The sequence below is a fragment of the Gracilinanus agilis genome, chromosome 4 (assembly GCF_016433145.1).
Source record: "Gracilinanus agilis isolate LMUSP501 chromosome 4, AgileGrace, whole genome shotgun sequence".
Classification (NCBI taxonomy): domain Eukaryota; kingdom Metazoa; phylum Chordata; class Mammalia; order Didelphimorphia; family Didelphidae; genus Gracilinanus; species Gracilinanus agilis.
The window spans coordinates 513,136,672-513,160,656 of NC_058133.1; the positions used below are offsets into that span (position 1 = coordinate 513,136,672).

At 37.3% G+C, this 23,985-nt stretch overlaps 1 protein-coding gene across 1 annotated transcript in view; it reads right to left on the reverse strand.

Annotated features, from left to right (window-relative positions):
* Window positions 1–951: 951 nt before the first annotated feature.
* LOC123246897 (zinc finger protein 432-like) overlaps window positions 952–23,985 on the reverse strand; it is a 28,119-nt gene continuing 5,085 nt past the window's right edge. Inside the window, exons 4-7 of the mRNA XM_044675675.1 lie at window positions 11,962–12,088; window positions 7,397–7,492; window positions 2,959–4,403; window positions 952–2,790 (exon numbers count right to left, since the gene is read on the reverse strand). Coding sequence (XP_044531610.1) covers window positions 2,047–2,790; window positions 2,959–4,403; window positions 7,397–7,492; window positions 11,962–12,088 — 2,412 coding nt within the window. The 3' untranslated portion in view covers window positions 952–2,046. The remainder of the gene's footprint in view (window positions 2,791–2,958; window positions 4,404–7,396; window positions 7,493–11,961; window positions 12,089–23,985) is intronic.

The window sequence follows — 23,985 nt, forward strand, 5'->3', positions numbered from 1 at the left end:
GAGGAGATTCCAGAAGGGGTAATCCACCATCTTGAGGCAGTTCATTCCCCTTTGACAGTTCTGATTTCCTTCCTGTGAGCTGAAATTTATTTCAATGCAGTCCACTGCTCAGTCTTGATTCTGAGGGCAAGCAGAACACACGGAATCCCTCCTTCACTTGACAGCTGCATCAATCTTGAAGAAAACTCTCAAGTGTCTTGAAGATAGGGACTCTTTTCCTTATGCAAAAACACTGAACAGACCACTGTCTGACATATACAGGGTGCTTAACAAATGGCTGATTGGTTACTGGTCACCAGTGCATTTTTTCAGGACCTTTACTGTACTCAGAGAACTATTACAATTAAAAGGTGGTCTAAAGACTCAGCGCCAGATTTATAGGCATTTATTAATTTAAAAAAAAAGATATTGATAGTGAGAGACTGAGAAGTGTCAGCCTAACCAGAACTGATTCTTCATTTGGCTGGCTAAGGACCTATCCATAGTTCAAAAGCTAAGATAAGCCAGCAGTGGAGAATTTTGAGAACCAGTCAGTCCAGGTCTGGAAACAAAAAGAGATCCCACATGCTTCCTGTCTGGGTTTAAGAACCCTCCCTGCTCACTCACTTTCAAAAGTCAGGAGGTAGTGACATTCCAGTTCACTAGGGATGCCCATAGTCACACTAGCTCTGCCATATTGTCATTCCTGCTGCTGCTGACAACAGGGGAAACCAGAAGACACCAGCTTATGTCACATAATGAATTACAACCCCTGAGGGATGGAGGTATTTTCCTTCACACAGAACCACAGGACTCAGATATTTCAAGATGACATTTATTTTTTTCTTTTTAAACTCTTACCTTCTGCCATAGAATCAATGCTACGTTCCAAGGCAGAAGAGTGGTAAGGACTAGGCAATGGGGGTTAAGTGACTTGCCCAGAGTTACACAGCTAGGAAGTGCCTAAGGCCAGATTTGAAACCAGGACCTCCTAGGCTTGGCTTTCAATCTACTGAGCTACACAGCTGCCCTTCAACATGACTTTTAATGTGGAACAGAATATCACTCACTGACTGTCCAGGAATTTTAAATCTCAGTTATTGCCGAAGGTAGAACATTTTTGTCTTTTTAAGGGTTTTATTACATCACTACCAGTGCCCAAACAACTCTCACCTATATATGGTAATAAGATTCTAAATGATCCCCCTGCTCAAAACCTTTCCCTCCTGCAAGCCATCCTCCACTCAGCTGACAAATTGAATTTCCCTAAAGTGTAAGTCTGATGTTACTCCACCACTCAATCAGTTCCAGTAGCTTGTCAACAAGCACTTATTACCTTTAACCTTAGGATTAAATATAATCTTTTGTTTCACATTTTAAACTTGACAGTATGGTTTCTTCCTAGATTTACTCCCCTACAAAAGCCCTATTCCTAGTCCAGCTACTCTGGTCTTCTTCAAATTACACACACACAATCCTCCACCTCCCAAGTTTGGGTTTTCATACCATCTGTGCTCTAAATTCTCTCTTCTGCCTTTTATTTTCACTGGCTTCCCTCAAGATTGTTCCAATTCCACCTTCAGCAGGAAACCTTTCCAGGTTTCCCCAATGGATAGTGCCACCACCACTGTAGTCATCTCCATCTACTTTGTAAATATTTTGCATTTGCCTAGTTACTTCTGTGTTGTCTCCATAAGTATCCTCCAGGAGCAGAGATGCATTTTGCCTTTTCTTTATGTACACTATGTTTGACACAGAACCAGGGAGATAATAAACATGTAGTAGATGCTTACTAATTACTTCTGAAGGTTATTGCATGCCTTTATCCCTACTGAATTTCACCTTAGTTGACATTAGTCCCACATCCAAACTGGTCATAGATCCTTTTGGAGCCTGTCTTTGTCACATGGTATGATAGCTATCCCTCTCATTTTTGGATAACTTGAAAATTTGATAATTATGTCATCTGTGTCATTGAAAAAAATGTTCAATTGCACAGAACCAAGTGGAGATGCTGTGGTACTAGACTAGATTCCTCCTGCTGCACTAACATGAAACTGTTCTATGCTACTCTTTGTACTTATTACATTCAAACTGCTTTACTCCTTTATGATTTCTCTGGTGTCTAATAAGGTATCCTTTCTTGCTGAAGACTTTCCCACATTCATTACATGCAAAGGATTTTTCTCCAGTATGAATCCGGTAATAACTTTTGAGTAGTCCATGGTCAATGATGGCCTTCCCTTTTTCATCATATGAAAAAGGTCCCTCTCCACTATGAGTTCTTTCATGGCTAATAAAGTTTCCTCTCTGGCTGAAAGCTTTCCCACATTCATTACATTCAAAAAGTTTCTCTCCAGTGTGAGTTCTCTGGTGTCTATTAAGGCTTCCTCTCACACTGAAGGCCTTCCCACATTCAATACATTCAAAGGGTTTTTCTCCAGTATGAGTTCTCTGGTGGGTAATTAAATGTGCCCTTTCATTGAAAGCTTTCCCACATTCATTACAGACAAAATGTTTCTCTCTGGTATGAATTTTCTGGTGGGTAATAAGGCTCACTTTGCATCGGAAGCCTTTTCCACATTCGCTACAAGCAAAGGGTTTCTCTCCAGTATGAATTCTCTGATGTGTAATAAGATTTCTTCTTTCACTAAAGGTTTTCCTGCATTCACTACATTCAAAGGGTTTCTCCCCAGTATGAATTCTCTGGTGTGTAACAAGGTGTCCTCTCTGGCTGAAGCCTTTTCCACATTCATTACATACAAAGGGTTTCTCTCCAGTATGAGTTCTCTGATGAATGATAAGACTTGCCTTTCGAGCAAAAGACTTTCTACATTCATTACAGGCAAAAGGTTTTTCTCCAGTATGAGTTCTCTGATGGATTATAAGGCTTGCCCTCCAACTGAAGCTCTTCCCACATTCCTTACATTCAAAAAGTTTCCCTCCAGTATGAGATCTCTCGTGAGTAATAAGGCTTACTTTGCATCGGAAGCCTTTCCCACACTCATTACATGCAAAGGGTTTCTCTCCAGTATGAATTCTCCTGTGGGCAAGAAGGTTTCTCCTTTCACTGAAGGTTTTCCCACATTCATTGCAAACAAAGGGTTTCTCTCCAGTATGAGTCCTCTTATGTGTACTAAGGTGACCCCTCTGTCTAAAGCCTTTCCCACATTCATTACATGAAAATGGTTTCTCTCCAGTATGAGTTCTCTGATGGATGATAAGACTGACTCGGTGCCGGAAGCTTATTCCACACTCACTGCATACAAAAGGTTTTCCTGAAGTATGAATTCTCTGATGGCTAATAAGGTTTCTTCTTTCGCTGAATGTTTTCCCACATTCATTACACAAAAAGGGTTTCTCTCCAGTATGAATTCTCTGATGGGTAATAAGATGGCCCCTCCTGAAGAAGCCTTTCCCACATTCATTACATTCAAAGGGTTTCTCTCCACTGTGAATTCTTTGGTGTCTATTAAGGTGTCCCCTCTGGCAGAAACCTTTGCCGCATTCATTACATGCAAAGGGCTTCTCTCTGGTATGAGTTTTCTGATGACTAATAAGGTGTGCCTCCTGACTGAAACTTTTTCCACATCTACTACATGCAAATGATTTCTCTCCAGTATGAGTTCTCTGATGACTAATAAGTTTTCTCCTCTCAATGAAATTTTTCCCACATTCATTACATTCAAAGGGTTTCTTACCAGTATTAATTCTCTGATGCTTAATAAGGTATCCCCTCTTGATGAAGGCTTTCTTAAATTTAATATATACTAAGGATTTTCCCCTCATTTGAATTGCATTAAGTTTTGCCAAACTTTCTCTTTGACTAAAGAACTTCTGATATTTATTATGGTTGTAAAGTTTCTTGCCAACATGACTTCTCTGAGCTCTGTTACAGCTTGATATTCTGCCAAGGGATGTTTCACATTTCTTTTGCTCATGTAACTTTTCTCCAACATGTAGTCTATGAAATTTAATTAGGTCTGAGTGGTACCTGAAGGATCTTTTGCATTTGTTAGACTTGGAAAGGTTCCACCAGAAGGAGAAAGCATTAGATGTAATCAGATCAGAAAAACTGCTGAAGGTCTTTCCAAATGTTTTATATTTAAAGATGCTTTTTCCCATTGTCTCTTTCCATAGTGCAACCAATGTTGATCCCACATTAAAATGTCTCCCAAATGCATTATATTGAGGTACCCTAGCATTATTAAAAATTATTCTGGGAATATTTGTTACTTGTCTACATTGCCTTTCCTGGTTGTCCTTCTGTTTCTCTAAATTAACATCGTATTCCTCAGCTTTGCTCATCTTGAAATGACAGATAGTGTCCTTTGGTAGAATTTTCTTGGATGATGCTCCCATGTGATTACCCTCCATTAGACATGAGTCCTTGTTTTCAGAGTTGATCTCACCACTAAGGGAATCTGAAAGAAATTTCAAAAAAGTCATGAGCCATTTTAATGAGAGATAAGCATTAAGTCCTACTTTATTTAAGCTCACTCATCTCCAAAGGTACAAAATAAGGGAAGATATGTCTAAATAGTAGTTCATCAGAAAAAGAGATCCAGGAATTTTAGTTATATGGGGGCTTAACCTAAGGAAAGTATATGGCAGTCAATAAGGCTACTATTATCTTGAGTGGCACTGAGAGTACAGAATGCAAAAAGCAAAAGGCCTGCCCTTGCCTAACCATGATGTAGTAACGCGTTCAGTTTTGGGAGGGACATTATAGGAAGGGTATTGACCAGCAGGAGACTCTCCAAAGGGGAGCAATCAGCAAGGTGAATAAGCCAAGATATCACCCATGAATCACCTGAAGGAACTGGCTGAATGAAATGGAATCATTTAACCTGAAGATAACTTTCTCCAGTTCCCCTGGATACCTTGAGGGTAGGGGAATTCCCACCAAGGAATTTCCTTCACTCACACAGAGCTTTCACCTCAACTAACAGGTTAAATAGTACAGCTGAGGCAGAACTTAAAACAGTTTCCATTCTCCAAGGCCAGACTTCTAATTTATGCTGCTGCCTTTTGCAGAACACTGAAGGGGACATAATAATTGCTTTCAATTATCTGAAAACTTTTCATGTAGAAGAAGCAGAAATTGTAGAGACAAATTTAGTCTTTAAAGTCAAGTTTCTTAATGGAGTGTTTCAAAGTGGGATGGAATGCTTCTGAAAGGATTAGGTTTCCTCTTAGTGAAGAACTTTAAGAACAAGCCTGGATGTTCACTTTTCAGCTATGTTGTAGGGTGCATGTTTGGTGAAGGATTAGACTAAAGTAACATTGATGAACATTTTTTGGATCACATGCTCAAACTACAACTTCAGGCCACCTATGAGCCACCCACCCCCATTACTCCAGACAGCAAAGGGAGGAAGTGCTTGCATTGGGTGGCTGGACAGAAGGGTGGAGCATGCAGAAAAATGTCCTCAGGTGCTGTAGAGGGGCGGAATGGAGCAGCCCCCTCAGTGCTGTGGGGCAGGCATTCCCTGCCTTCGCCATTATGGGACTAGAGGGTGAGTGAGATCTCATTCAACTATGAACTGCAGTAATTCTCTGCCATGTCTAAATTATGGAGAGTGTGTATATTTATCATTTCAAGTAAGGGAAGTAATAATAATTATTATTAAGGGAAGTAATAATGATGAAAAAAGTATAAACATGTCATTTCAATTATATATAAAAATTAAGCACCATTTAAAAAATATCTTTAGAGAAAAGATAGAAATGCAATTTATTACCTAGAGGATAGTGCGACAAAGATCTCAAGCCTTTTCCCTTTCTCCAACCAATCCAACCTTTGTATTTTATATAAGCAAGAGGGACACGATGAATAGTTGAAAGTAGTTACTGGCTAAAAGATCTGGATGAAAAGAGTAAGCAGTCTTCCCTTGTCATGTACTAATCACTGCTCCATCCTATAGAGCAGTGATTCCCAAACTTTTTTGGCTTACTGCCCCCTTTCCAGAAAAAATATTACTTAGCCCCTTGGAAATTAATTTTTTTTAATTTTAATAGCAATTAATAGGAAAGATAAATGCACCTGTGGCCATCACCACCCCACCAGGATCGCTACAGCACCCACCAGGGGGCGGTGGCGCCCACTTTGGGAATCACTGCTATAGATGATAGATGCAAGCTGAAAAAGTTCACTTCACTGTGGCCCTGCCCTATGGAGGAGAGACTTACCAATATGGCTTTCCCCTGGTCACTAGGGGAATAGAGTTTAGGCTCTCATGAAAATAATTAAGTGCAGATAAAATCAAGACAGATGACCAACAATGACAAAACAGAGTAGCAGACACAATACTAGGAGAAAGTGGCCAAGGTCTGCTTTCCAGTGGTGAACAGTTCTAGCCAAGAGGATGATGACATCACCAGAAACAAACTTCTGGGTCACATAGCCAACAAATGGAGGACTGGACACTTTCTCTGATTCTCACAACCTCTTAAACCTCTCCAAAATAGGAATTATACATAAAAGATGATGTAATTTCTGCTATTGCCCTGAGATAACAACATTGTAAATAATTCATATGGGCTAAAACACAGACATCCTTTCCTCCTCAATGTTATTTGATATATTTCAAGAAATGTTGTTCAGCCTTCATTTTTGAAGAGGACCAATGAGATCATGATGTCTTGACTGGGGTGTGAATTGGATTTAAGTGAGGCAGAATTACACAAAGTTGTCTCTTCCAGATACATCAAAGTCCAGTACTGGTGAAGAGGAGACTAAAAGATTCTTATTTGCTGATGACATGAAAGTTTCCTTAGAGAAAGCAATTGAGACAATAAGTAACTTAAACAGCAGGATACTTACTAAAATTAGGAAAACCAACAGGAGGTCTAGGAAGCAATTAAAAAACCCAGTGACATAACAGTAAAAGCAAACTGAATCAAACAAAAACAAAAGACAGTAGATACCTAGGAGTCAATCTACCCAGACACACCAAAGATATAAATAAACTCAATTCCAAAATACCAGTCAATCAATCATCATTTAAAAGTGTCTTCTGTGTGCCAGGCTAAGTGCTGGGGGTACAAAATACCAAATGAAACAAGAATGAAAACAATCAAAAGAATGTAAGGGAAGAACAGGGAAGTATCCTACAAGTCATAAGGTGCTATAGAAATGTCAAAAAACTGAAAAAAAAAAAGAGAAAAATCTCTAATATGCATCAAAGGCACTAAAATTAGTTATCAAATTCAATGTCAATTGGACCATGCAGAAATAAGATGATTACACATCTTTTATTACATAGTATGGTTTTTTCTGGAAACAATATATCAATAAAGGATAAGGGCTTAAGAACTCTGTCATATTCTATGCTTAAGGGATTTCTCTTTAATACCATAACAAAATAGATTAAGGGAGATGATGCTTGCAATGATTCCCATTTTACTTACTGACCTTCATAAAAGATTCTGTGGCCTTTTCTAGCTGGCATCCACGGTGCTTCTCCTCTAACCAATAGGGAAATGATATCCAGTTTGGAAACAGGAATCCCTACACACAGATAAATGAGAAAGTGATGAAGACAGAAAGTTAACTGGGAATTCAATTCTACTTAAAATAAAGCAAGCAGTTAAGAAGGTACAGAAGGTGGTACAGAGGATCTCAAAAATCTTTTCTGTACTCTGTAGGAGGATGGTCACAAGTCCAGGCCCAATTCCATGTCTATTTATATTTTCTGTCACAGAGAGAGATAGTGGTAGACAAGCTATTAACCCATATGCAGGTCATAACCTGGGCAATAGACCCTTTCATCAACTTGGCCTTTCTCCCAGGAATAATCAGGCCAAACTCCAGAGGGCTTAGATGTCTTCCAGAAAGCTCTAAAACATCCCAGGGATTGAAGCAGTCAGTACAACACTATCCTGAAATAGGAACACTGGGGGAGCTCGCCGTGATCCTCTTCTCTTCAGCCCTGTCCTCCTGTTGCGTCTCTAGCACAGGGGTGAACATTCCTGAAGGACATACAGGGACAGGGGGCTGAACTGCCTTGGGGAAATTACAAAGTTCCTTTAATGACCTCAAGGTTTCCCTGGAAACAAAAGCCTATCTTTCTCACATCAACACAGAACAGATGTTGTTCTAAGGCAGAGAGATAAGGAATAGGACCATCTCAAAAATAACAGAAGCTGGCACTGCACAGAGGGTAATGAATAAGGAAGGGCTTTAGGCAGGCTGTAACACATAGCCAACGTGGAGAAACTTCTAAGAGCAAGAATAAAAGCTATCTCTAAGGAAATGCACGATGAGAAGAGAAGATGAGCTGGTTCCATGTGGAAGGTGAAGGACAGTCTATGAGCTTCTCAGGTACCCTTCAACATCTCTGAAGAAAAAAAGAGGAAGGTCTCCAGCACGTAGAGTGGATAAAGTGGGCTCCCTATGGCAAATTGATGGGAGGATGTGGGCAAGGGCCACAGAAGGTGGTCAGGGACACATGGGTTTCTATTTACACCATTCAATGAACTTCCACATCCATATTTGAATATGGGACACAGATCTAAATTAGGCTGAGGAAGAAAATTAGTGCACTGGACCCACTCCATTCTAAAGAATTAAGGCCTTGTCATGCATATTTACCAAATGTCAGGTATTGATTAGGTACATATCGTGCTCTAAGATCTGTTCTAGGCATTGGGGACACAGAATAAAAATGGAATAACCAGCCCATAAGGAGCTTCCATTTTAATGGAGAAGCTACACACACACATACATAGACATACATACAAAGGTAATACAAATTACAACATACATACAATACAATATAATACAAAATACAATATACATATTACAATATACAAAATACAAAAAAAAAATCAATCTGAAGTAAGCTGATGGAGTGGGTCTGAGCAGCTGTCAAGGCAACCCTTAGAATGAGCTATACAACAGTATGGAGGGCAGAGCTGGGATGTACTGTTTGAGGAACAGCAACTGGGCCCAGAAGCCTGGCCAACAAAGTGAGCAAATGGAAAGACACATGTGAGAAGCTTGAGAAGAGGAGGGTAGTCAGCCTGGGATAGGACTAGCATTAGAACAATGGGGTCTAGACTTAATTCAAAAGGCAAGGTGCAAGGAGATTAGAGAAAGAGCTTCTAGAGCATGGTAGCAGGGTGGTCAGAATGTCTTCCCTCATCTTCCTATTAAACTTTAATTATTTACCATGAAAACGAAACTGTGCTGGGGAGATAAAAAGTTTAACTAAGAATATCAAAATGAATTACACGATCTTGAAATAAAGGGTGATACCATAAACAAATAAGAACACAGAATAGTTTCCCTGTCATACCTATGTATAAGGGAAGAATTTATTACAAAACAAGAAAGAGAGGACATTACAAGAAATAAAATGGGCAATCTTGATTATATTAAATTTAAAAGTGTGTATGAACAAAAACAATACAATCAAGATTAGAAGGGAAACAAATAACTGTGAAAAAAGTTTATAGCAAGTGGCTCTACCAAAAGTCTCATTCCTCAAATCTATCAAGAAGCGAGGAGGCCAATGTGGAAGAACACAAGTCATTCCTCAATTGACAAACTATCAAAGGTTAAGAACAGGCAAGACTCAGATGAAGAAATCAAAACTATCTCTAGTCAAAAAACACCTGGAGTGAAAAAACACTTCAAATCACTATTGAGCAGAGAAATGCAAATCAAAACAAATCTGAGCTATCACCTAACACCTATCAGATTGGCTAATGTGATGAAAAAGGAAAATGATAAATGCTGGAAGGATGTGGGAAAACTGGAGCACTCATACACTTTTGGTGGTGCTGTGAACTGATATAATCATTCTGGAGAGCAATTTAGAGCTATGTCCAAAAGGCTATAAAACTGTGCATACCCTTTGACCCACTACTAGGTCTATATCACAAAGAGGTCATAGAGAAGAGAAAAGGACCTACTTGTACAAAAATATTTACCAAAGCTCTCTTTGGAGCAGCAAAAAACTGGAAACTGAAGGGATGTCCATCAATTGAGAAATGGCTGAATAAGTTGTGGTATATGGTTGGTAATGCAATACTATAGCACATAAGAAATGACAAATGGGAGGATTTTTTAAAAACTTGGATAGAATTGTATGAACTGATGTAAAGTGAAGTGAGAAGAATCAAGATGCAGTGTCAAATATTGTACAATGATCAACTGTGAAGGAATAAAGTATTATCAACAATGCAAGAACCCAAGACAACCCCAAGGGACTCATGATGAAAATGTTATCCACAGTCACAGAAGGAACTGTCAGAATATGAATGCAGATTGAACCATGCCATTTCTTGCCTTACTTCCTTCATGAGTCTTTTCTTATGTGTACAATGTCTTCTTTCATAACATGAGAAATAGGGAAATTTGTATTGCATGACAACACTGGAATAATAATAATCCATATCAGATTGTTTGCCTCCTGAGGAGCGAGAAGGGGAGGGAGGGAGAAATTTGGATTGCGAAAGAAAGGATTTGTTAAAAAATTGTTTCTACATGTAATTGAAAAAATAATAAAATGAATTAATCAGAAAGAAAAAAGAAAGTTTAGCTAAGATATAGTCTCTGTTTACCTCATGGGGGCTGCCAATATAGAGGAAGTGTTAAGAGGACATTTAGGAAAAGTATTCCCTGGTGGGAAAGGGAGGGATGGCTTCCATAAAGAAGTAGTCACCTAGTTCCCCTGAGATTTAGCAAACATCTAGGACCCAAGGGTCTAGTAGGGGTTTTTAAACTGGAACTCATTGTGAAAGGGAATTCTTTATTCTCTTTGTCTATTTTGAGTTAATCAATCAAGAAACCCCTACTTAACACTTTATTAGTGCTCCATCAAGTAAGAGAATTCACAAGTCACTTACTTAGAGAGCTCCACCTTTTTAACTCAATCAGTCAGAAATGTGTGAATCCTTTAATAAGAGTTTATACCCTCAGAGGGTGTAAAGAGGTGGATTCCACAGACATTTCCCCCCTGGGCAGTGCTAGGCAATTTGGAAGCTTTGATTGTGATCCCGTGAAGAGGGGAAGAGACAGGAAGTGACATGGAAAAAGTATTATAAAAAGTCTGGAACTTCCTGTCCTCATCTCTGCTCCTTTGGACTTCTCCTCAGGATTTATGGATTAGAGAGATCCCTGCCTTGGTGGCTCTGTGAAGAGACCCTCTCTGGTGGGACACTCCCTTCAGCGTGAGTTCTGTGGAGAAACTCTTTTCCTTGGATCCTGCATCAGCTTGCTGGTGAGTAACTCGGACTTCCACATGGAGATTGGAACTTTGTCAGGGAGTGAGCTGAATTTCATTGGATCAGCACTTAGGGTAGGCTAGGTAACTCCTTACCTCTTTCGCTCCTACATCTCATACTTCAATTCTTTCTCTTCCTTGTTATAAATAAAAGCTGTTAACAGTTTTTTCTGGCTTAGGAATAATATTTTGAATTCGGCGACAACAACATTGAATTTATAACTCTCTTATTATTTAGTCAAAACCCCAATTTAACCCTTACACCATAGACTTTGGGTAGTCAGTAGAGAGATTTCAAGAAAAAACTTTACTTAGATGGGGAAATTTTTTTTTCATTAACCATGACTTTCTTTTGTAATTCTAGGATTTTATTTTATGCATTTAAAAATATTATTCTGAGAAGGAGTCAAAGCATTTTACCAAACTGCCAAAGGGATCCATAACACACAGAAATGTAAGAATCTTTGATCTAGAGTAAGAATGCTACAGCCTCAGGGCCAACACAAGGAAGTGACAGAACTTCCTTACTATAGACAAAGAACTTTCACTTGAAAAGACAGAACAGAAACGTTCTCTCTACTGGCTATAAAGGATCTGGGACTCTCTGAATATGATGGGTAGTCTTAAATATTGTTATACAATAAGCAAAATTTGGCTCAGCATTTCAAAATTCCCACAGTGGTACAGTGTGAGACTGCAAAGACACCCTAGTGGGCAGATTCTGAGGCACAGGGCTAGTTGTGCTTACCTATAGAAACCAGGTTCTCATAGTTGTCCAACATCACATCCCTGTACAGGTCCCTCTGAGCTGGCTCCAGGTGCCTCCATTCCTCCCAGGTGAAGTCCACAGCCACATCCCTCAACGTCACTGGTGCCTGAATAAAGCAAATTCCATGTTAACCCTGGGCCATTCTTTCAAGTCATTTTCCTAGAAGACTACATCCCTCACTTTGTACTAGATCAGTGGTTCCCAAACTTTTTTGGCTTACCACCCCCTTTCCAGAAAAAATATGACTTAGCACCCCCTGGAAATTATGAAATTATTTATTGAACTCAGAATAGAATGTAATACAAAAAAAAAGTGGCCATCATCGGCCCCCCCTGGATCACTGCAGCACCCAGCAGGGGGCGGTGGCGCCCACTTTGTGAATCACTGTACTAGAGCTTTCCCAATGACTCAAATTCACCATGCCAAATTCTTTCTGCAAGTCCACCCCAAGAAAGCCATGCACTTTACTCATAAGGTTCCAGATCATCCCACAGAATCAGGAGCCAAATTAGTCTGGTAGACAATATGAACATCAGCAGTCACTCCAAATATTAAGTTCTACCATTCTCCATTACTGAGTAACTTATAAGGGGTCAATCGACTGAGGAGTTTCCCATAAAGGGCATAGCAGGCTGAGTGACCTCCCAAGTTCCAAGTGCTGAAGTCACTCTTGTTTTCTTTTACCAGTTACCAACTCCTCTGTACCATGGAGACCTAAAATAAAATGTTGTGGCCTTCTCCTCCTGCTATAACATTTACTTAATACACATACTCTGTGTAAACCTGTGCTGAGTTCTTTGGGGGTTTTTTAACCCAAACTTTGACTTAGCATCAATTTTAAGATAGAAGAGTAGCAAGGACTGGGCAGTTGGGATTGAGTAACTTGCTCAGGGTCACAAAGCCAGGAAGTGTCTGAGGCCAGATTTGAATCTAGGACCCTCCTATCTCTAGACCTGGCTTTCTATCCACTGTGCTATCCAGCTGCTCTGGTGCTTATTTCTAAAGATCTACCTCTTGTCCTTCAATGGCTCAGTGACCTTTGAAGGCTCCTCTCTCTACTTGTTAAGATTACAACCCAAGGATTCCTCTTCAGCCCATGTGACCCTTGTCTCCAATTCCTATGATCAACTGAATATTCCCAGGGGATAAAAAAAAAAAAAGAAAAAAAAACCATCCAGAGGGGGATTGACACGCAGGCCTTCCTCTCAGTCTCCTCACATAAATGTAACTTGTGGGGCAGTCCATCTCTCATCCCTTATTCAACTTAGTTAACTCTTTCTGGTCTTTTATGGTCATATTTTTCTACTGATAACTTCTGTGCTGTATGCTATGCTTCATAGGCATCAACCTATCTACTCCCAACTCACACCCCTTCAAAGCCTTCTGGTTGCCCAGCAAAGTCAATTTTCCAGAAATGTTTTTAAGTTATGACTGAAAAGAACTACCTGAAAACCAACAGTGAAGTTATTTCAGGCAGGCATTTGGGGTCATCAAAGGCACTATATGGTTTCTCAAATACTATTTGGCTGCTTCCTTCCACTTGTTCAGTCACTTGTTCAGTTCATTTCTAATCTTCATTGTCTGAACAAAATGTGCAAATTTAGAAACTGATTCTATGGCCAGTACATACAATTATTTATCTAAAATGGTCTGGACAAGAGGTATTCCCCCCTACTTGATTTTTTCCTTTCATGAAAGTCAGGTCAAATTTTTGGGTGCTTAGAGATCTCTTTCAGGAGGCTAAAGTGTACTGTGTCATTTCACACACACCCCTTAAATCCTTATCTCCTGTCTTAGAGTCATTACTGTGCATTGGTTTCAAGGCAGAGTGGTAAGAGCTGGACAACGGGAGTTAAATGACTTGCATAGGGTCACATAAGTAGGAAGTGTTTGAAGCCAAATTTGAACCAAGAGCTTATGGTTTCTAGGCTTTGCACTCAATCCATTGTACCACCTAGTACTAAGGTCTTGATAGAATCAGAGCAATCCTCTTCTAGACAGACCCTGGCAGAAGAGACTCCATAATAGCAGCAGAGTCTACCTCTTTTAAAGTATAAATGACATACTCTGGTACTCATCCAAAGAAGTTATCTTTGTTGTTATATCATCCAAGTAATCTATGGGACACATTGGCAGTGGAAAAGCTTAATGTTGCATTTTGCTCTACCAAATCAAATACTAATTTGTGGTCATAAATAATCAACCCAGTAGAAACCCCCATGATCTACACCTTTAACTTGCTTGTCTGAAAGTCAGGTTGTGTTATGTAATACTATCTGAGAAAGACTGTCTATTATTCCTTTCTCACACTTTCATCAAGAATCCCTTTGTTATATTTTAAGTTTTTCCTCATAAAGATTTTATAGCTGGGGAAATAGTTATCAGAGTCAGCAGGTATCTATTGATATCTTTTTGTTGGAGACAGCTAGTGATTCAGTGGATAGAGAGCTAGGTCTGGAGATGGGAGATTCCAGGTTCAAATTTGACCTTGGATCTTTTTCTAGCTGTGTGACCCTGGGCAAGTCACTTACCACTCCCTTTATCTAGCCCTTACCACTCTTCTGCTTTGGAACCAATAATCAGTATTGATTCCAAGATGGAAGACAGGGGTTAAAAAAAATCTTTTAGATGGATCTTTTCAGAAGTCATACATAACAGCCTATCAACTTTTGTAAGCTGGCAAATGTTCTTTCATGAGTTCTTGGCAACTGATCCCTTAATATTCTCAAAGCAATGCTTAGACTTTCTTTGTTTTGAACTTGGCCTATTCCAGGTCTACTTTCTCTATGTTTTTCTTCAGGGTGGTTTCTATTTGCTTTTGATACATAAGAGTTTTAGGTATCAGAGAACAAGCATGGCATGGCAGCTTCATCCCAGATAGCTAAGAGATGGCTTTTAATTTCCTGACAAATGCTTCCCATGTCATCTGTTGTCTTCATTCTGGTTTCATGAATAATTATAAGGATCATTTAGTTTAATTTGGTCTCATCCCAAGATTTTTGTAAATATTCTTCCCTTGTCATTTATTCCTGTTCTATGAATTAATTTTTTTGTAATAACAATCACTGGGTTTGACTGGGGACACCAAGTCAGTCAAAAAGCATTTATTAAGAACATTATTAAGAACTGCCAGGTACCGGCTGAGAATATAAATATAAGCAAAAAAGAAACAGTACTTGCCCTCAAGGGGTTTCCACTCTAATGAGAGGAAGACAACACACAAAGGTAGTTGAAAAGGGGAGAGGGAGGGAAGGCATTTAGCATGGGGCCTTGATGGAGACGTCTGAAATGAAGTCCAGTGAGAAATGAATGGCTGGCCTGGATACCTTCCTTAAATGGAAGTTCTGGGAGGAGTCATTTAATTGGGTGAGTGGGGAGGGAAGAGGGTAGTTCCAAGGCATAGATTCAAACTGAAGAGATTTCTAGGATGGAAAGGTTTCTGGGGCCTGATAGAGGAAGACCAGAGAGCACCCTGATGAGAAATGGTGAAGACTGAGCCATAACTAATTAAATTATGTTGTATACAATAATTCCAACAAGTAGTCACCCAGCCTTTGACTTAAGACCTCCAGGGAGATTTGCTTTGATTTATATTTCTCTTATTAGTGACTTGAAACATTCCTCCATATGTTTGTTAATAGTCCCTAATTCTTCATTGATCCAGTTGGTTCATATCCTTTGACCATTCAACTATTGGGAAATAATTGCTTTTCATTCTGTTGCTTTTCCAGATATCTTGGGTACAAAATTGATATGAGAGATATTCCAGAATTTTTTTCCCAGATGACCAGTTGGAGTACTTCCATTTTTATTCTTTATAGGCTTATTTTAAAACCTTTCAATTTCACGTAATCAAAATTGTCTACTTTGTCTTGTAAGACTGTGTCTAACCCCTTCTTGATTAAAGAAAAATCTCTTAACATGACCAAGAAAATGGAGGACTACACATTTGATCCTATGCTCCCAAACTCTCAATAAAAACTATGTACAAGGAACAAAGCAATTCCCAATTGTCTCCAAGGTCTAGAGCACCAAGAACTGGAATGAGGTAACAATTCAATAACAACAGAAAAGTCTCATTCCTAATTTCCAAATTACTTAGTACCTCTTCCCACACTGACCTTCCCTCTCTGGCAGGACTGCACAAGCCTTCAAGCTTTCAAAAGAACTCGGCTCTTTCCACCATTTCACTAGAGAAAATTGTACAGCAGAAGCTTGCTCTGACTGAGATGCCAGTGTGGGAGAACTGAGGAATAGAGGAAACAAAGATAGGATGTGTGTGTGTGTGTGTGTGTGTGTATGTATGATATACTCTACTAAACCATTAGGAAATTAGACTGGCATTCAGTTGGGGCCAGTTGTATCCCATCAGAAGAGATGGCTATTGGGCATCAGAGTAGATAAGATACTGGATCTGGAATGAAGAAGAGTTCAAATCAGGTCTCAAGACACTTACTAGCTGTGTTACCCTGGACAAATCACTTAATTTCTCTCTTCTTCAGCTGCCTTAACTGTAAAATGGGAATAATAATAGCACCTACCACACAGGATTCCTATGAGGTTCAAATGATATATTATTTGCAGAGTCCTTAGCACAGTGTTGGAACATATTTAATTAATAATCTTTTTAAAAAATTAATTGATATCTTTACATTGCCTAAAATGCCCCTTGTAGCCCAGTTCTCCCTTCCCACATAAAACAAAAAAACTTTTTAAAATCTCAAATGAGATATTTGCAAAGCACTTAGCACAATGCTGGCACATAATGAGAGCTTAATAAGTGTCCATTTCCTTCCTCCATACCAAAAGTGACATGAGGCAAACACAAAGGTCAGCAAAACATGAAATATGAGAGAAAGCCGAGACAGATTTTAAGTTGACTGAACTTAAAAGGGAAACTGACTTCAAAGGGAAATTGTCAGAAAGTGTGATAGGATAACCTAAGGAAAAAGGACTGAAATTATATCTCTGGATGGGGGGGGGGGGGGGGAGAGAAACCCTTTAATTGAGTAGACAATAAGCAGATAAGCCAAAAAAGGAAGAAGATAATAACAACAGAAGGGAATATGGCTTCCAGATCAGCTAAAAGATTCCATATTTCTATGAATACATCTTCTAAGACAATGGGAAATGAATCAACACATGATGAGGCAGAAGTCCTTGGATTCTGAAAAGAAAAAGGTGCTAAAGCAGGATGTTTTTGAATGGTTTAAAATGTAATAAGAATTATGAAGGCATAATTTATGGCCCAGTGAGCAGAAATAATTGGTAGAATAGAAAAATATCCATATGCAAAGCTCACTAAAGAAACAAGACAGGACACAATTGATTAGGAAATAAATATATAGAAATAAGGCATAATATAATCCAAGAGAAGCAAAAAGCAATAACATTAAAAGAAAACATGATCCCTATGTGATCAAAATATATTGATCTTCAAGACAAGCTGAAAAGAAAAAACTTGAAGATTATAAGTCTCTCAGAAAAACTTGAGAAGTAAAGACAAGAACATTATAATTCAAGAAGTAATATAAGTAAACCATCCAGGGCTTCTGATTATAGAAAACAAAATGCCATCCAAAAGAATCAATAGATGCCTTCCAGAAAAAAAAAAAAAAAACACTGTGCTGCAAACTCTTAAGACAAACAGCAATTAATTTTTTCTGATTAATTTTTAAATGTATATTCTTTTTAAATTTTGAATTCCAAATTCTCTCCCTTCCACTACTCTCCTACCAAGAGTGCAAGTAATATATCAATTATACATGTGAAATCATGCAAAACATATTTCCATATTGCAAAAAAAAAAAAGAAAAATAGAGAAAATTATACTTCAATTTGTACTCAGAGTTCATAATTTCTTTCAGGAGGTGAACAACATCATCCCGAGTCCTTTGAACTGTCTTAGATCATTATTTTGATCATAATAGCCCAGTTTTTTACAATTCATCATTATTACAAACATTGCTGTTACTGTACACAATGATCTCTCAGTCCTTCTCACTTTACTTTATATCTGTTCAAATACATCTTATCATGTTTTTATGAAACCATCCCCCCATGTCATTTCTTATAACAAAATAGTACTTGATATCCCAAACATATGTCACAATTTGTTCAGCCATTCCTCAACCAATGAGTATCCCCTCAATTTTCAATTCGTTGGAAACTCAAAAAAGAGCTATAAATGTTTTTGTACAGAGGTTCCTTTCCTTTTATTTCTTTAGGGTACAGACCCGGTAGTGGTATTGTTGGGTCAGAGTATGAAGTTTTATAGTCCTTTGGACATAGTTCCAAATTGCTCTCCAGAATGACTAGAATCTTCATAACAATACCAGTATTACATTAGTGTTGCTATTTCCCCCCATCTCCTCTAGAATTTGCCATTTCTAATAGGTGTGAGGTGGTACCTCAGAGTTGTTTTAATTCACTTTTCTCTAATCAATAGCAATTTAGAGTATTTTTTCAATAGAGATACCTTTCATTTCTTCTGAAAATTGTCTGTTTATATTTTTTAACCATTTACCAATTGGAAAAGACTCCTATTTGCATAAATCCGATGCAATTGTTTGCGTATTTGGGAAACAATTTTAAAATTATTTTTATTATTTATATGTATTATTATTATTAGAGAAACTTACTGTGAAATTTTTTTATATTACTTCATTGCCTGTGGTACCTTTTAGCAAAACGTAGTTTCCCTGAATTCTCAAAACCTCTTTTAATTAGGTCTGTTTTTGCTTTTTTTTTATTTTCACTTAAGTATTTTTCCATGGTTACATGATTCATGTACTTTCCCTCTTTTCCCCTCCCACCTCCCAGAGCCAACAAGCAATTCTACTGGGTTATACATGTATTTATCACTCAATACCTATTTCCATATTAATCATTTTTGTAATAATCTTTTAAAAACAAAACCCCACATCCAATACCCATATAAACAAGTGAAATCAAATGTTTTCCTTCTGCATTTCTATTCCCACAGTTCTTTCTCTCAAAATGGATAGCATTTCTTCTAATAAGTCCCTGGGGATTGTCCTGGATCAATGCATTGCCATCAGTAACAAAGTCAATTACATATGATCGTCCCACAATGCTTCAGTCTCCGTGTATAATGTTCTTCTGGTTCTGCTCATTTCACTCCATATCAGTTCGTGGAGGTCTTTCCAGCTCGTATGGAAATCAAGCAGCTTATCATTCTTTATAGCACAATAGTATTCCATCACCATCATACAACCACAATTTGTTCAGCCATTCCTCAATCAAGGGATACCTCCTCATTTTCCAATTTTTTGCCACCACAACAAGCACAGCTATGAATATTTTTGTACAAGTATTTTTCCTTATTATTTCTTTGAGGTATAAACCTAATAGTGGTATTTTTGTTTCTGTTTTGTCCGAGATCGTGATTGCTAACCCCAGCTTTTTTATTTCAGCAGGAACATAGATTCTGTTCTAGCTCCTTATGTTAACTATTTTAAGTTTCAAGTGTGTCTTGTTAACAACATATTGTTAGATTCTAATTCTAATCCATTCTGCTATCAACTTCAGTTTTATAGCTGAACTCATCACATTCAGTTATGATTACTATGCAATTCTTTCCATCCATTTTCTTCTGTTCATTCTTTTTTTAAATCCAGTTCCTCCACAAGTCTGTTTTGCTTCTTCTGATTACTGCCTTCCTTAATCTACCCTCCTAATTCTGTTAGGTCATATGGTTTTCTGTAAACTGTGTCTGTATACATATTCTTCCCTTTTTGAACCAATTCTGATGAATGAGATTCAAGAATTGCCCAAACCCCCAACCTCATTTTTTCCTCCACCATAAAAGCTCTTCCTTGTTTCTTTTATGTGAGAAAATGTTCCTTATTGTCTCTCCCTCTTTTTTCTCCTAGCCCATCCCTCTTTCTCAGCCTTAATTTTTTTTTTTTGGAGATCATTCCAACATAATCAATTCAGACTCATGTCTTAAATCTATATAAACTCCTGCCCTAAAAATGATAAAAGTTCTTAGGAATTACCTATATTACTTTTCTATATAGGACTGAAACCACTTTAACCTTGAGTCTCTTATGATTACTCTTTTATGTTTATCTTTCTATGCTTCTCTTGAATCTTGCATTTGAATGTCAAATTTTCAACACAACCTCTAGTCTTTTAATCAGGAAATGCTTAAGAGTAATCTGTTACTTTCATTAAATATCCACCCCACCCCACTTAAAGGATTACACTCAATTTTGCTAAGTAAGTTGTTTTTGGTCGTATTCCTAGCTCCTTTGCCTTCCAGAAGATCATATTCCAATCTCTGCTCCTTTGATGTGAAAGACACTAAATCTTGGATGATCCTGATGGTGGCTGTTTCTTCTGGTTGCTTGCAGTATTTTCTTCTTGACTTGGAAGCTCTGGATATTTCTGGGAGTTTTCATTTTGAGATCTCTCTCAAGAGGTGATTGGCAGATTCTTTCCACTTCTATTTTATTCTCTTTTTCTAGGATATCAGGGCAGTTTTTTCATATATCTTTAAATACGCTATCTAGGCTCTTTTTGTGACCACAGCCAATTAGCACCAATTTCACTTAGGGCCAACAAAGGGTCCCCTGTAATCTCTTTCTGACTAGTTATTCAACTCCCTTATTGGCCCTTTCTGAGAGTTCCCAAAGTTGCTATTGCTACCATTATGACTAACTCCAAGGCCTACCATTGTTACTACTGCTGCATGCATGCATTCTTTGGACTGTTTTCTACCCTGTGGTCATAGACCTCTCCAGCTGACTTCCTAATTTTTCTTAAGTTGGAAAAATGTCTCATCCTGACCTCTGCCATTCCAAAATTTAACTTCAGGCATTATTTTTAAATTGTTTAGGGGGAAAGTTGAGAGTTCATTTGAGTTGTTGCCTTTAATCCTTCCTCTTGATGATGATTAATTTAACAATTCTATTGATGTACTACAAATTCTACAAATGACCAAAAGAAAGATCTTTAATTATAAAGGAAAGAAAATTTGAATAACACAATATTATCCTTCAGCCACCAGAAACAAATAAAAAAAGCATTTCTTTAAGGAAAGGATTAAGATGCAACTGAGGGGTTATACTCTGCAAACCTGACCCTAACCATTAATTTTTTTTAAAAAGTTCAATAAAGAGGCATTTGAAGCACTCTAACGAGGAAAACCAGACCCAAGAAGATTACCTGTTTTATAAACACCCCAGACAATAGAAAATACAAGAAAGGTAAGCAAAACCACAACCAAAAAGGCACAGATACAAAATAAATCACTCCAGAAAATGAAGAAAAAAAACTAAAAATGAAAAAGATACCTATGAGGATAGCAAACAAAATAAATAAATAACAGTGCCTATTAAAAATTTCTTTACAAAGAGATACAGGTGAAAGAAGTCAAATACAAGAACTGACAGTGGAAGGACAGATCTGAAATATCATGAATGAAAATGCTCAGCATATAGGTGGGTCATTGTTGGGGACTTTGGTTTTTTGTTTTGTTTTGTTTTGTTTTTGGTGGGACCAAATTACAGAATGGAAGGTCACACAAAAAGAAAGAGGGGAGAAAGATTATAGAAAGGAATATTTTATATACCCTAGGCAAGTGAAAAGCTAACAATAAAAGGAAAAGTTTTTTTCTCTTGGGAAGAAGAGAACACAGGAGAATGGGTGAAGATATTAAAGGAAGGACTGAAACAGATAATGAAAAGGTTTATGGTTTAGATAGTAGAAAAGGATTACACTGAAAACTCTCATGAGAGAAGGAAAATATTCTATAATATAAAATATTCTCCAATGGCCAGGGTCATTCCATGAGTGCATTCTGCTTAGAGAAATCCCTCATCCTGCCTCAGAATAAGAATCAGAGCTAGAAGCAAATGCTATCCAAGAGTTGGAGGGAAAGACCCAGAGAAATTATGTGAAGTTTTTTTTTTTTTACAAAGAGTATTACAACAACAAAGGAAAATCCTTATAACAGAGTAATAATTCAATCCTCTTTGTCACGTGCAGGAAATGGCATTTTTAAGAGTGTTAAAAAAAAAAGATGGGGAAGGGAAAAGATTCATAAGATAATAAAGAAATTAGAAAAGAGAATTCAAAATACCTTAGAAACTTTAGTTTCATGAAGAATATAGAGACTAAAAAAGGATAAGTATAATGATCATAATGAAAGAATAAAAATCTAGAATAGACAGGAAAGATAAATAATGAAAAGAATAAGGGAAAAGAGATCCTTCCTAGAAAAACATTGAAAAGAAAATATAAGAATGGACAAAGCAAGGTGAAGAGGAAGAGAGGAAAGGGGATTTTACCTGACCAAGAGAAAAAATAAGAGAAGAATTAGATAACTAGAAAAAAGGAAGAAAGAAAAAGGAACTGATGAGCAAAACTCTTAAAATCAGGAAAAGACATAACAAATGGGAGGTGGGGGAAGAGACACACTTCTGGACAAAAGGAATTGAACCAGGGAGATGTGGTTGCCTTAATGTAGATAACACTTAAAATAAACAAAAAGTCAAATTATTACCTTTACAGAGGAAAAGACAATATCCTAAGGTTTTTTTAAAATAAAGACAAATGGATGAAAAAAGAAATTTCATTCTATAACTTTAATTGCAAATGTATTAAATCCAATAAAATGACAAAGAATAACAAACTAGAGGGAAAATAAAAGCCCACAATCTATTGGCAACAAGAAATCATCAAAAAATGACCATGTATACAGCTTAAAAATGAGACTAGAAAAAAATATTGCACATCAAAATGAGTCCAAAAAGCAAGAGCTATAATTGTGCTACTAGAAAAATTATGTTCAAAATTCACAACATAAAGATACAAACAACAAAATGACATCATACTATTATAGACAACATATCAATATCAGTATTAACCTCATGTCCTAAATGTCTTGTCAATTAAATTCACACTGGCAAAGCAAATTACAGGACATAGAGTAATACAATCATGGCAGAACATTTTAATGCCTTTCTTAGTTTTTGGACAAACTTAATGAAAAGGAAAAATAAGGAATTGAACAACCTGCTAGAGAAACCACAGCTAAAAGACTTAAGATGTCTTTAAATGGGAATATCAAAGAATATATGTATTTCTTAGTGCTATACAGAACTCTTCCAAAAATAGTTCATTTCATGTGCTTCGGTACAGAGATATTGTTAAAAAATGCAAAACCGCAGAAATAGTAAATATATCCTTTATAAAACATAATACAATAAAAATATTAATCACTTTAGGGAGCACAAAAGACAGACTGAAATGGAGATTTAACAATGAAATCCTAAATGACGAGTGTGTCGAAAAAAACAATTTTAGAGACAAACAATAATTATGTTAAAGAAAATGATAATAAAACATACCAAAAGTTTTGGGATACAGTTAAAAGCAGTCATCAAGGGAAAAATTAAGCCCTAAAAGCATGCATTAAAAGAAAACATAAAAAATGAGGGTTAATGAACTGAATGTGCATTTTTTAAAATTAGAAAGCCACCTTACAAGTAAACACAACCAGAAGAGATTTTAAAATTAAGAGGAGAAAGAGATAAAGATAGCCATATTGCTATATTGTTTGAGGAACTGTGAATTTTGGAAGCAATTAGAATTATGCGAATAAAGTGAGCAAAACATCTATATTCTCTCGCCCAGAAATTACACTAGGCTTATAAACAAAAGAGGCCATTAATGGAAAAAAAAAAAGTGCCCAGATACATCAAAATATTTAAAGCAGCACTTTTTGGGATAGCAAATAATCAGAAACCAAATAGATGTCCATTCATTACAAAACAAAAAATAAATGTTGCAAATTATAAAGAAGAAATATGGCTTGATAGAAAACATCACCATCCCACCTTCCTGAGATAAGGTCCACAAATGTGTTACATTGCATAGTTTCAGACGTTTTTGATCTCTCAGTTTTACTGATTTTTTTCCTCTTCATTTTCCTTTTTCATCTTAAAAAATAGGACTTATAAGGAATGACTCTCT